The sequence below is a fragment of the Epinephelus fuscoguttatus genome, linkage group LG19 (genome assembly GCF_011397635.1).
Source record: "Epinephelus fuscoguttatus linkage group LG19, E.fuscoguttatus.final_Chr_v1".
NCBI lineage: Eukaryota > Metazoa > Chordata > Actinopteri > Perciformes > Serranidae > Epinephelus > Epinephelus fuscoguttatus.
The window spans coordinates 39,304,502-39,319,618 of NC_064770.1; the positions used below are offsets into that span (position 1 = coordinate 39,304,502).

Here is a 15,117-nt window from a genome sequence, read left to right on the forward strand (position 1 = left end):
ATCAACATGATGAGGAAGAGATGTCAGTGAATATGAGCATCATCAAAACACACTGTTCTATTTTTAGAGCTTTGCTGGAAGCACTTTTCCTTTAGTTGAGGGGAAAAATCTGTAATGGATGTCCCAGCCTGTCAATCTGAGTTTGTATAAAACTCTCCCTGCCCTGCACACACACACACACACACACACACACACACACACACACACACACGTGCATATGTCTGCTCTGTACCAGCTGTGCCCTTCTGTGTTTTTTGGGAGGGCTGGAGGGGGTGGGGTTGGTGCAGAGCCAAGCTGCTCATTGTTACATCATTACCTCCACAACACAAACAACAGTGAAACTAATGTGACATCGACTGCCTTCATGAGTCTCAGAGCTCGTAATAATTTAGTAGTGTATTTCCATATTTAGCTAAAGTGCATCACAGATACATCACCCATTTAGACCGTGCACGTACAGCATAATTACAGGGAGCACTACATCAGATAATGGCTCTTATTTCCACACAGATGAAGCAGGCGACAGAGACTTTTTATTTATTTATTTTTTTAAGATATTTTTGGGCATTTTTAAGCCTTCAATCGATAGGACAGTCTTGTGTGAAGGAGGCAGAGAGAGAGGGAGTGACATGCAGCAAAGGGCCGCTGCGGCACCAGCCTTGCACATGGGGCGCCTGCTCTACCACCAAGCCACCGACGCCCTACAGAGACTATTTTGAAATGAAAGCAATATCTAGTGTTCAGACTTTATTTTTACATCTTTAACTTGTTCTTTAGCCCAACACCATTTATCACTGGGATGTGCATGTCTCTGTCATTTTTTTCTTCTTCACATTTTTCATAAATTGAACTGAAAATCGAGCATACCAAAAGTCATTACATGAAATAATCTAGCTCCCTTTTCTATTCTGGTTTGTCTGATTTTTGTCAGAAATTATATCTGAATAAAAAAACATCGTATTACCTGCCCTTTTAAATAAAAATCAGCAGGGAAGCTATCATGTGAAGGAGTTCACTTAAAGCCCAACTTGCAGGTTGGAGACCATGGTGAATAAATCTGTAGGAAAATAATGTAGAAACTCGATTAAAACAAAAAACATAAACATAGACACCCTACAGTGACTTTTGGGGTCGTTTTTGTGAGAGAATTTTGCTTCCGCATCTAAAAACCTACTAACTGGAAGTGACGTAGCGTAAGGGAGTCCGGCCGAGTTTGATTGAGTGTAACATTAATAAACATGGATCCCAGTACAAGTTTTGAGACTGAAGAGGTTGAAAATGAACATTCATATGCATATGACGGCCCACAGGCTTATAACTATGAGCCTGCTAGGCGTCCAAGAGACCAGGAACAGATCAGGGTTCGGAGAAATAACGGCCACAGGAGAGAAATAGAGCTGTGGTGTGAGGAGAACCAGTGGAGAGCTGGGCAGGTGTCTTGGTGAGCGACCAGCGTTAGCTAACGACAGCAACATCAAGTTTGCCATCACGTATTAGGTTATAACAAAACTACCAATAGTTCTGCCAGTATTATATAATGCTACTTACCCAGAACAGAAACTAATGCGTGTTATAACTCCGCAGGGGAGAGAGGGAGAGAGAGAGAGACACGAAGATTTCCTGATAATTTTTTGTACGATAGGTGCTTGTATGGGAACTGCCAGCCCATGTCCTCAGCTGTGGAGAGTATGTGCTGCAGGGAGGTGGATGCCTTCGGGGCTCTGGTGGAGAATCTGACCCCCAGACAAGACATAACATGCCTCACACTGCCCATCAACCCTCCTGCCGCCCGCTCTCGTCTCAAACACAGAGGCCTCCCTCCCCTCGCGGGCTCCGCCAGGAACATAATCCTCCCGTCCAAAATCAGCGCTGCACACACACGACTGCGTTTTTGGTCACAGGTGAAGCCGTGAAATCGCTCCTCTTCACCTGCACAAAACGCACCCAGGCACGAAAACTAACTCCACTCCTTTTTCTGTCCGGAAAACGGTGCACTCAATGTCCTGACAGACTCGAGTTTGTGCAACCTGCACAAACACAATAATTCGACACAATCACAAATGGTGAAATGCACTGTTAACAATCGAAAAAATACTAACTCACAAGTTTACTACTGCTCAGACTCACTACCACCTACTACTGCGCACTGGACAGAGGCAGGGTCAAGGACGCAGAGTCCCTGACATAGTATCAGGCGATGTTGGGGGAAAAAAAAGCATTTTTAGAAGAGGAGCTAAAAAGAGCAACTTTTTCCTCTGAATTTGTGCCCTTATGTCGTGTAAACCATAATAAATATTTAACCTGCAAGTTGGACTTTAAGGTATAAAAAACACGGTGATATTGGCTTAAAAGAACTGATTTAACAGGATGTATTCTGTGTTTCCTCATTATCTGCCACATATATGATGTAACAATGTCCGATGTTCATATTAAACATGGCTAAAGTTTCAAATAGTGAGGTAAACATAGGTAAAAGTGATCCCTGTGAGCAAAAACCTGACGTCAGCCTGTGACAGATTTCTTCACATGGTCGTCTGCTCCAGGCACACTTTACATTACATACACTGCTACATGTAGCTACATGCTAACATCAGGGAAACATGTAAGCTTTGTTGCAGATTAATTTTTTCCTACATTTCAGAGCATATTCCTGCTGGAACATGTCGATTTTGGTTTTGAAGCTTTTATTGGTGTTTTATCACAGAAAAAAGCGCAACTACACTCCATTACAGTCATTCCCTGGCTGCAAGTATACACTCCAAATACACACTACATGCTAACGTCAGGGAAACCTTTAGCCTTTGATATGGATCATTCTCCAGCTGGAACATGTCCGGTTATGTTTAATAACCTTTACTGGTGACTTTTACTGGTGCAGAGTGACACTATACTCCATTACAGTCATTTCCAAGCTGTACTGCTTCTGTGGCTACATGCTAGCATCAGGGAAATATGTAATCTTTGTTTGGGATGTTGTTAATGTCTCTAAAACTTAAGTTCATATTCATGCTGGAACATGTCTGGTTGTCAAGATTTTGGTCTAGAAGCTTTTATTGGTGATTTTTCACAATAAAAAGCGCAGTTTTCCCCGTTATAGTCATTCCCCGACTGCAAGTACACTGCTACATTTACCCGCATGCTAACATCAGGGAAACATAGAATTGTAGTTGCTGATGTTGTTGATTTATCCCAATTTCAGATCATATTCCTGCTGGAACAACAAATTCTCCAGATTTTCCTGTTGGAATACGTCAAATTGTAAAGATTTGGGATAATTACCTTTTATTGGTTAATTTTTCCATGATAGACAGTGCTGCTATTCTCTGTTACAGTCCTTCCCCAGCTGTAGGTGTGCTGGTCCATGTAGCTACATGCTAAGTCTTGTTCGAAGATGTTATTAACTTTCCTCCAAGATTTCAGATCATATTCCTGCCGGAACATGTCTAGTTTTGAAGATTTTGGTCTAGAAGCTTTTAAAGGTCATATTTCATGGTCAAAAGTCATTTTCCATTATTTTCTGGCTGCAAGTACACTGCTACATCTAGCTACATGCTAACATCTTGGTAGGCAAATTTCGGATTGTGTGGTTGTGCAGATTTTGGTTTAGTGGCTTTTATAGGGGATTTTTCCCCCTGCACAAAGTGCCAATATACTCTGTTGCAATAATTTACCTGCTGTTCTGCTACATGTAGCTACATGCTAATGTCAGGGAGACATGTAATCTTAGTTGCAGATATTGTTAATTTCTCACAAATTTTGGATCATATTCCTGCTGGAACATGTCTAGTTGTGAAAATTTTGGTTTAGAAGTTTTTATTTGGGATATTTCATAGCAAAAAGTGGTGCTACATTCTGTTACTGTCATTACCCAGCTGTAAATACACTGCTACATGTAGCTACATGCTAGCATCAGGGAAACCTGTTATCTTGGTTGCTGATTTCAGAAATTTCTTGCCTATTTTGAAATAATTTTCCTGCTAGAACATGTCCCGTTGTTTTAGTAGCGTTTATGGTGATTTTTTATGGTAGAAAGTGCCACCGTACTCTGTTACAGTCATGTCCCAGCTGTACTGCTACATGTAGCTGCATGCTAACATCAGGGAAATGTGTTACCTTGGTTCTCCCAGATTTTGGATCATTTTCTTCCCAGAACATGTCATGTTGTAAAGCTTTTATTTGTGCTTTTTCATGGTTGAAAGTGTTCCTATACTGTGTTAAAGTCAACCCCAGGTGCAACGATGGTGCAGGGACGCAGAGATATGGAAGACCTGACCATTAAAAGTGTTCTAGTAGAAAAAACCCTAAATACACTAATGAACCTGAAAAAGAGCATATTCGGGATGATAATCTCATGCAGCTGGACAAAGACAAAGTAGGCAAGTTGATATCAAATAATTTTATAATGTTGAAAATGAATGTCACATAGCCACAAACACGAACAGCTTTGAGCCATTGAGATGCCATTCTCTGATTGTGCCATGAATGATTTGTCACAGAAAACAAGACAAACAACAACCGTGCCCATTACAAACCCACGACCAGCATTATAAAATACACCATCAAACTCTCGTCCGGGGTGCTTCAACCTCATTCAGCTTTACATTCAACACTGTGCTGTGCCAAAAAATTATGGCTGCTTTGCAAACGGGAAAAAGCCTACTGCGTGCGGAGGGCCTCACATCATGTCGCTCAGATACGCTGATTCGGGCTGCAGGGTTGTGTGCTACTGCATAAAGTCACTGTGAAGGGGAGCTGCAGGGAGCAAGGAACCAAAAACAAGAGAGGACATTTTCATCATGGGATTAGCAGTTTGGGACGTGGGGTCCTAAACTTTTCTTGTTGAAGGCACAATTACTTGGCCTGTATTAAAGTACACATGTGTAATTGCATATTTGCACTTGAGATCTGAAGGCCTGAAGAAGAGAACATCTCTCTTCGAAGCTTTCCTCGGGGGCAGAGCACCATTTTTGATTTCTTTGCCATTGCTGATGACGTTTAAAACTGTAATCTGGATTTAAATGTTTCACTTGGCCAAACTACTCAATGCACCCCAACTCGTGTCCTGATGATGCATCAGTCCTCTCTTGGTTTGTCGGGGCAGAACACACGTAGAGATGGAATATATATCTGCCAGCTGATGATAAATACTCAAAGCATGGCTTCATATTTCATGCTATCATTTTCTTATAGACATAACAAAGTGCAGTAATTCTCAAACATGTTTTTATCTAGAGCCACAACATTGTTACAATGATGTATTGTACAACCTGAACAGATCCTGTAAGCATTTTTAGCAGATCCACTCGCCCTCTACAACACATTTTGAGTGTTTTCTTTTTTCACACGAGCTTACATTTTGGGAACTAAACTGTCCCGACAAAAACTATTAAAGCCGCCAGTTTTTATTCAAAAAAATTTGGGGCCACATTTTAATCTTCCTGAGACCACTGCTGGGTCCTGTTCCATATTTTGCCAACCACTGGTGATTCTCCTTGCTTGAGACTGATCACTCCATCTCCTTTACTCTGGCACAAAGCAGTACAATGAGGTATGAACAGTTGTATAAATCTCGATTTTTTTTTTTTTTTTTTTGGTTTCTATTTTGTGATATTTTTTTGTTTCTTTCCTCTTTGTATGGTGAGACTGTTTTTACCATGAAAAGCAATATTCTTGTCACAACATCAAGATTAATATACGGCAGATTCATACATCGCAAGATTTTAAACAATCTAAAGGCTAAGAACAGGACGTTGGTGATATTTTTTATTATTTTTATTGATCCAGATCAGGAGTACGAGCAAACGCCCAGCTTAGCAAGTGATACAGCCCAAGCAACTGTGGAAAGCAGGATTCAGGTTCATTCACTTTCAGTTCAACTAATTGGACGATGAATTTGGCAAAACCTTAGTTTACAATAAACTTATTAAACATTTCCCCCAAAGTACCCTATTAATTGTACTGGAAGTAGAAACAATATTATATGCATCCATAATGAGCTGTAAGGGACTGTCTGAAAATTATCAGGGAGGGAGGGTCATGTCATTTTTATTTTTGCTAAAAAGAACACCAATAATTTACATACAGTCCCCCAGGAAAACGACTGATTAAAGTATTTAGTGACACTGTACTCAAAATGTGTTGTTATGTGAGGTAAGCAAGACATGAAATATAATGTTTAACCTCATGCCAATAACTTTTGTACAGTCCCTAAGAAAAACAAATATATTGTAAAAATATTAGGTGAAACTGTACTTCAGATCTATTGACCTGCGAGGTTAGCTGAGGTTTATTTTTTTAGAGGAAATAAACCCCATTTTATGGGATTTTGGCCCATTGGTGCACAACATGAGAGCGGGAACAGAGACAGGTGTTAAAGCTAAGCAATGTGAATGCTAAAGCTTTGGGAAACAATACGTCAGCTGCTTGTTAGTTGTGTGCAGAAAACTTTGCTGTAGAAATGCTAATAACTCAAGCGTGGGAGCGTTGATGAGAAAACACAGTTTCAGTTCCTAATTAAGTTACAACTAATCATTAGGCCAAAACCAAGAGGCCCTGAGCCTTGACATGACCGTAATCTCTACTTGACAGTGAGAGTAATTTGTTCGGTTTACAAGTGGCCAGAATCTCCCAGCAGCTAGCTAGTTAGCTGTTAGCTTCAGCTCCTCTAATGGCAGATAGATGCCAGACTTAAGAAAATTCTATTTTCTTGGAGAAAAAGTTTGATAAGGTAGTGGTGGTGAAAGCTAACAAAAAAGGCGGGAAAACTCAAATGTAGGCTTCAAAACTTGAGGATTTGTTTTAGGTAGTTTCTGAAGTAAAAACCACTGCTATGTTTATGTCACTAAATTGTTATACTTTGAATAACGCAAGTCACCTCAAATTACATAGCAATAAATTATCTTTTAGACACCATCAGCAAGTAAGTGCTTGTTAAATTGTGTGTAGAAAGCTTGGTTGTAGAAATGCTAATTACTCAAATGTGGAAGCATTTATGAGAACAATTCAATTGCAGTTCCAAATCTGTTACAATTAATCATTATGCCAAAATCAATGGGCGCTGAGGCTGAACTGACATTAAACGCTTTGTGATAGTAAGAATAATTTGTTCTGTTTACAAGTTGCCAAGATATCCCAGCAGCTAGCTAGTTAGCTGTTAGCTATGAACCTTCTAATGGCAGATAGAAGATAGATTTAAGAAAATTCTTGTTTATCAGAGAAACAGTTAAAAAAACCCAAAACATTATTATTAAGAAAAACTATCATTATAGTTAAATTTTGGCTCCTTTAAGACAATTTTAGGACCCAGAAGGAGTTTCCAGTGTATTGGCCTCTCAAAGGAAGCGTTGGCGGAAGCTAAAAAAAACGGAGGGAAAACTGAAATGTAGGCTTCAAAACTGTTTAAAGCCTACCTTTCTGTTTTAGGTAATTTCTGAAAAATCTACACTATAAATTGAAACTAGTGCCATGTTTATGTCACTAAAAGGTTATACTTTAAATGACACAAGTCACAAGTTGCCAAGATATCCAAGCAGCTAGCTAGTTAGCTGTTAGCTATGGCTCCTCTAATGGCAGACAGAATTTAGATTTGAAAAAATTCTTGTTTCTTTGAGAAAAAAGTATATGTTTTTATAATTAATAATAATTTTATGACCCAAAAGGAAGTATTAGCCTTAGCAACAGGTTGCAGTAATGGAAGCTATCAAAAAAGGCGGGAAAACTCAAATACAGACTTTAAAACGTGATTTTTTTTGTTGTTGATGATAATTTATGAAAAATCCACAGTATGAATGCAAACTGCTGCCACATTTGTGACACTAAAAGATTAAACTCTGAATAATGCAAGACACCTCAAACTACACACTGAAGTGCTAGCATACACACTGCAGAGCTAGCTCTGGAGCCAGTTAACGAGATCCCGTGTGACCAATGGGCCTATTCCTTATAAATAATTTCATGGTGTTATTATGAATGTGTAGCACATCTGGTTGCAGATCATAACACCAGGATAAGGCAACTAAATAGTTTAAATGCTAAATCTGATTACATATCCCAAAAAATTGAACAGCAGGCTGTATCACAGATCTATGCAGACTCATTTTTCAGCTAAACTGAAGGTGATTTGAACCCTGGCCCTTGGGTGACATTTGAGCACTAGCTACCACTGCACCAACGATGGTCTGAAAGTGCATATACAGCCATTTTTATCACAGTAAAGCATCAACACAGATAGACAGACATTCACTTACCAAGATAAATCAGATGCAAATTAATAACGGCATTAAAGAAAAATCAGAGAGAAAAAAAAACATCTTTTTTTCTCTATTTTCAAAACAAAGTCACTTCATCTGTCCTCACACCACAAGTCTTTTATAAACATACTATATTAAAGTAAAAGGACTTATCAGTAGCAGTCTGTCACACGATCAAGGTTTTAACCCCGCTGGCAAACTCATCCACTCTAGAATAAGCAGAGCAACGAACACTTGGTGCACAACGAAAGCAACATCAACAACATCAAAATCAACATGAGTGTGGAACTTCACACCGTGTCTTTAATCGTACAATTTCAGTATTTTACATTCCACGTGTGGACATATTCCTGCAGGGATTGTCGACTATCTCCACCAAAGAGTGCTAGTATGAGTTGGGGTAGGTTTCTGTGAGTGTTTGTGGGGAGGGAGGAGGGAGGTGCATACCAAGAGGACAGAGTGAAATAAATAAGGGACGGGGTCGTAAATCGGGGCGAGGATTGAAAATAACAGGAAGGAGAATGGGAACGTCGGGGAAGGGACGGAATGGAGGTGTAAGGACGGGAAAAGATGCGAGGAAGAGAGAGAGAGGATGCTGTTGACTTACAGATGTTTCCCTGGGTAAGTAATAAAAGTAGTAGAAGTATTTGTGGAAAAGGAGTTGCATGAGTTTTGAACTGCTTCAGAGTGGTTGTTATAGTTTTGTGCTATGCTGCAGCAGCAGAGCTTCAGAGCATCAAGTTCACATTTTAGTTTATTGTAAACGCAACATAAAACTTAACCCCTAAGTTTAATCTAAGAGACAGTTAGAGAGAGAGAGAGAGAGAAAGAGAAAACACAATTCTGTGGTCACGGTGCAGAAAAGACGGAGACTTTTGCAGCTCAGGTAGGGGGTGGAAAATGATACAGGGTGTGCAGGCAACTTTTGAGGCAACTCTGATGGGCCTCAACCATCGATGTGTTAAGAGACCTGAATACTATGTACGAGGCGGGGCCTTGTTCATTCCTACAAAATTTGCTCAGTGGCGCATGAAGCCAAAAAAGCTCTTTTTTCGTGATTGGAAATTACGCAGATGATGAGCGCTGCTTCCGTATCATTGGGCCCAGAGAGCAGGCGCGTTACAGCTGGCTACTTCCAGCTCATCAGTCAGCTAACTTCATTCATTCATTTCCGTACGTGCTTATCCTAGACTACTGGAGTTCACCAGCCTGTCGCTCATGCAACATTTGAAGGTAACTGCAGGCATGGCTGTTCTCAGCTTTGAATGTTCGAAAGTCCACCATTGACATTTTTGTCAGGTCTATTTCATTCATTAATTTCCTGTAACCACTTCGCAGAGGGACTGGAGCCTGACACATTCACACCTACAACCAATTTAAAGTCACCAATCAACCTGCATGTCTTTGGACTGTTGGAGGAAACCGGAGCACCTGGAGGAAACCCACGCTGACACGAGAAAACATGCAAACTTCACAGAGAAGGGCTCCCCCACGCCAGGTTGCTAACCAGGAACCCTCTTGCTGTGAGTCTTTTTGGGCCCAATGGCATCACGTGACGGAGTCGGGGAGTTGCAGTACAACTGTTTGGCCACTACTAAAAGTTGCTTCAATGCTGGGCTCACTTCCTGCAGCTGTTATAGATGGGAGGCATTTCCATCCAGCTTTGCCTGCAAAATTGCCTCATGTACCACCACGAGGCTGTGTTCAAACACACAGAGCAAATCCTTTTTTTTTTTTTTATGTCGGCTTTAGATATTCCTTGTTAGAGTAGAAGAATGGCTTCTCTCATGAATGCATGGAGGGTTATGAAGCTGTAAAAGTTAGAAGGAGCTCTCCGTGTCAAAGGTTTGTCGAAGCATCTCGAGTTGTCGATCATGCGGAAAACGTGTTGCCAGGTTGCAAATTAATACGCTGTCCCAAATTCAATCAAGTCAGTTAAAACACCATGAAGAGATCGGATTAAAAGCACTGATTGGATTTGCCTGCTGTCTGAACATAGCAGTATCATAGCGAGCAGTGATCTCCAGGTAAAAATGGCTTTTTGGTGAGGAGGATGGTGACTGACTACTGGTCTGTCTCTCTGCTATGCTGGTGCAACTGATCATGGCTGAAGGCAGTGTGCTCTGTGGTGCTGGTGTGGTTGTTTTAAGAGGACGGGGCGGGGAGGATTTCTCCAGTGATCATTTGGCTGAAAGATAGAAAGAGAGAGAGAGAGAGAGAGAGAGACAGACGGAGCAGCTGTGCTGCCAGCTCAAATCTTAGATCTCAGTTCATGGAGCTCTGTGGACCTGATCTCATGTTTGTTCTCCCGGAGCAGGGAAAAGTGAGCGATGTGTTTCTGCTTAAGGTACTTCTTGTGCTATATGAAGTGACTCAGAGGTATGCAAAAGGTGGGTAAACTTTGAAGGTTAGTTGGTGGTCTCCACAAGGCAAACAAGCATTATAATGCAATATGACGTCAACTGCAAACAATGCATAAATATTATTGTACAGATATTAATACAGCTGGGTAAACTGACACCTTCTGCTACATGACTGGTCAGACGGATGTCGGATCTGATTTGAGCTGGCAGCGTAAACTCAGCCGCTGATAGCTCTAATGCCACAAACAATAACTGCAACATTTATATATATATCTATGTCTATAAATATATGCTTCTGTATACTGTATAATGTATATTTGTATTACCGACCTCAGGGAGGCACATTATCATGTCAGGATTACTAAGCCAGCAGTTCCCTGTCTGAGCCATGACCCGGTTGCAGCATGGCTTTCATTCACAGTGATAGTGAGCAAAGTACGGTACGAAACACAGCAGGCCTGGAGGTGGCGGGTGTGAAACTGTACTGCTTGATCATCCTATTGCTGTGTGTGTATGTGTGTGTATGCTGCTGCTGCGAGTGTGTGTATGTATCCCTGTATAATCAGCGCTTATGGTTCTATTTTAATACCCTGCAACGTAGAGCGGTAACACTGAGAGCGGCGGCGCCTGAAGGCCATGTCACAGTCCTTCTTGGTTTCAACAGAGATGAGATAACGGAGAGTGTGTGTTCTTGTGTTTAGAGAGTATTGTTAAGACAGGCAGGAACAGGAAAGATGTGGGGGCGGGGTTAAAGAAGGGGTTCAGGGCTACTAAGGGATACAGACATTGTGGTTTTAGTGCAACAGAAAAAAACCTGATAGTTACTTGTAGTGGATGGCATTTGGGATATGGTTGGTGGAGCTTATTTCAGCAGTGTTTAATTCATATTGTAAGTTTCTGGGATAGGACAGTCGCTCAGAAAGTCTCTGCGTCCATTTCTGCTGCGACGGCGAGGGAAGGATCTGGAGATGGACTGAATGCGCGAGAAGAAGGGTCTGTTTTTTTTTTCGTGTGGCGGTTTGCTGTTGGCTTGGCCTGAGTCACAACGCTGCGCACCACAGTCGCTCGCTCGCCGTTTCCCTCCCCTCGGCCGGGATGAAACCATATCCACAGGCGAATACTGCTGCTGACTCACTTGCTGTTTGTGTATCTCCCAGTCACCACCCACAGTAGTCCGTTGGCCTGACCCATCGGGCCAAAATGGCTTCCACTGGAGTCCCAGCTTCCAGCTGTCGTTGTCCCACGACAGTTTCCTTTAATCGGCACGCTGTGACGTCACAAATTCACCCCTGCCCTCGTTGTCATTTCAGGTTCCTGAATAAAAACAGAATCCAAAGTGACTGTTGGTCCCTCGTGGTGTGTGATCAGGATGAAAAATGGGAGGAAGTCTGTGTGTCAGCTGTCAGATGTTGATCCCGTTTTAAAGACCTGCTGCTGGAGGAGTCAACGGGTCCATGTTGGCAACTCGTGTGTGTACATATATATAAATATCTATATTTATATATGTGTGCATGTCGGTGTGTTGCAGACAGACGGGCAGCTGCACTGAGATGAGAGGTGAGGTAGAATCTGTCGGTTACAGGCGGGACTTGAAACAGGTACGGGTGACGGGGGGAGGCCTGCAGAGGTTAGTGACGGCATCCTCTCCCGCCGCTGCCACCATCGCCTTGAACCTGGTAGGGAGGTGAGGAGGCGGGGCTACGATGTGATTAAGAGGGCTCCGATGAGAGGACGCAGTCACACACGCACACAGAGAGACAGGAAGTTAGGTGCAGCCCAGTGGTTATTTCGGAGGAGGGAGAGATGAGCAACAAAACAACTGAGGTAATACGTCAAAAAACAACTGGGTGTAATATGTGTGAGGTAATGAAGACAGGAGGTATGTGTCGGAGAGGTATCCTAGCGATATATTTATATATATATATATACACACACACAGCATATACTGATACACTGTGTGTGAGTACTATAGGGTATCTGTCAGTGTTAATGAGTAACAGGATGCAGTATTTCAAGTCATGTGTTGTCATTTGTTATGAAGTAAGTTTGAATTTGTTACACTGTAAAATAAAAGCAGTGGAAACACTTCGTATGAAGCCTGTAGCTGTAATTCACTTTATTATCTGAGCTCTGGTCTCGATCCGTTTTGCATGAAAAGGCGAAATGTGTTATTAATCTGCTGTTAATAGGAAAATATTAATCATGGCAGCTAGTAGTGTTTGCTTTGTTAGCATGTTAGCATGATAGCGTTGAAGACATTCAAAATAGTATTGCAGAAAGTGAAATTCTGACCTGATGAAAGAGATTACAATTCATCCTCCGAGGACGTGCTTAAGTTAGCACAAAGACTGGCAGCAGGGGGAAACAACGAACCTGCAAACCCACAATTTGTAGTCCACATTTTGAACAGAGCGAGAGCTGGAGCACCATGACGCAAAATACGCAAATTAGGCGAGTAGTGCGGTTTCCCGTCACACGCTTAGTTGTGAGAGTTGAAAAATCTGAATTTCAGCAACCAGTTTGCACCACGATAGCCAATCAATATTGAGGCTGAGGACGCACCAGTGGAAGTTAATTTATCAATTCTGCAATTTTAAGTGCGTACGATGCGAGTTATTTGCACGTATGTAGCAAGTCAACACAAAATATTCTAGTGTGAACTTGCGTGACTAACGTGAAATGAAAATTCGCATTGTGTTTGGTGTGAACACATTAGCTTGTGCTAACCAGGCAAACACGGAACTGATTATTTGCCAGGAGGGGAGTGGCTCCAGAGACGGACATTCACCGCTGTGTATAACCTGTGTAACGGCAGCAACAGAAAGTTTGCTGATTTGGCGGGGAGTCAAAAATTGAAAACCAAACACCTACCCAAATAACAAATATCTGCCTGCTGCTTTGCTATTGATTTGCAGTGGACACCAGAGAAATAGACACAACAAGGGCTGAGGAGAGAGCCTATAGTTTTGTCTGACACTTTTTCTGATCGCTGAGAAAACGCTGATTTGACATATAGTCAAAAAATAAAAGTAACTTTGCAAGTAGTGAGTTACTTTAGCCGTTTTCTCGTAGCTTAGCTTGCTACATTTCTCTGTAGTGAAACTTTATTTTGATGGAGCGTATCTGGTAGCTGAGCTGATATAATCCATCAGGATCCATCACGCAGGTGTTTTGTGTAAATGACTCATTGTAGGTAAGAGCTTCATACAAAGTGTTCCCACTGTTACTTGTCCTAACACTAGAGACTGAAGACTGCATGGCTTTCTCAACAGACTACCAATAAATGTGGAAATACATTTCAGGACATGAGGTAAGAGCGTCAGGGTGTGTTTTGTGCCTCTGTGTGGACGTGAGAGAGATGGAGAGGTCAGTACGTGGGGGAGGTAGGTTGACAAACACTCACGGGGCCTCGGTGGGCTGTGGGCTGAGGGCTGAGGGCTGAGGGCTGAGGGCTGGGCTGCACGGGCAGACGGAGGACGCCATGTGTGGGAGATGGCGGGGGCGGGGGGTCGTCTGAGGAGCTAGTGGTCAGGTCCCAGAGATAAAAACAAAACGACACTTTGTTGAGGTGGGTGCTGGAGGGAGTTTGCAGTAGTGTAGAGTACAGCTGTTTGTCCATACAGGTGCAACTGGAGTTAACAGGTGAGGTTTGTGTTTGCATATGTTTGCACTGTACGCTCATGGCAGTGTGTCTGAATCTGTGTGAATACCTGTGACTCTTTATATAGCTCTGTGTGTGTGTACCTCTAAGACTGACAGTGTGTTTCTCTCTGGTGAAGTCGGTGTGTGTTTGCTGGTGGCAGGTGGTGGGTCTTGAGAAAAAACGGGACAAAAAACAAAGTTTACAGGGCACGTTCCCACTGAAGAAAAAAAAAATCCAGTTTTTCTTCTCTTGTTCTTCCCCCTCACTTCCTCTTCCCCCAAAGCCTCCCCAAATTTATTAATTAGATCCGAGTCCAGGGTTCTTTGAGGGGGTGCCTTGGTGTCAGCGTCCTTTAAGTCACACGTCCTGGTCCGCAAAGACCTCCAGGAAGAGCGGGGGGAAGAGTTCGTTGGGACACTCCACCTTCATATGGAGGAAGCGGCTGGCGTGGCAAGCTCCGATCATGCGCAGGTCCGTCACCTTCATCAGCAGCTTGGGCCAGAAGTGGGGAATGTTGTGCTTGCGGTAGTTGATGTAGTGCTCGAACGCCAGCAGGTAGGCCTCTTGGCACTGCTCGATCTTCTCCACACTGGTCAGCCCCGAGCGGTCTGCGGCCAGAAGGAAGAGAGGAAGAGTTAGGTTTGTTTACATCATCACCTTACATCGAAGCGGAGAGTAACTTTCCAAAAAATCCAAATATCAAATCAAGTTAATTTATAAACTATGTTGATCAAATAGCTGTTCAAATTAAAAGAATTCCACATAGATATATGTAAAAAGATCATAAAATACTAAAACATTAAATCCACTAAAAGCAACCAAAGGCCATTGAAAACATGCACATTTTAAGATTTGTCTTCAA

At 42.2% G+C, this 15,117-nt stretch overlaps 2 protein-coding genes across 6 annotated transcripts in view; one reads left to right on the plus strand and one right to left on the minus strand.

The window, feature by feature from the left end:
* The window catches only part of LOC125879324 (dual specificity protein phosphatase 3-like), a 35,210-nt gene that overhangs the window by 15,141 nt on the left and 4,952 nt on the right, over positions 1–15,117 (plus strand). The gene's annotated exons all lie outside the window — the stretch shown is intronic.
* Positions 4,382–15,117, minus strand: part of LOC125879295 (thyroid hormone receptor alpha) — a 170,676-nt gene continuing 159,940 nt past the window's right edge. For all 5 annotated transcript variants that reach the window (XM_049561096.1, XM_049561094.1, XM_049561095.1 and 2 more), the window contains one exon: positions 4,382–14,863. In XM_049561096.1, coding sequence (XP_049417053.1) covers positions 14,613–14,863 — 251 coding nt within the window. In that variant the 3' untranslated portion in view covers positions 4,382–14,612. The remainder of the gene's footprint in view (positions 14,864–15,117) is intronic.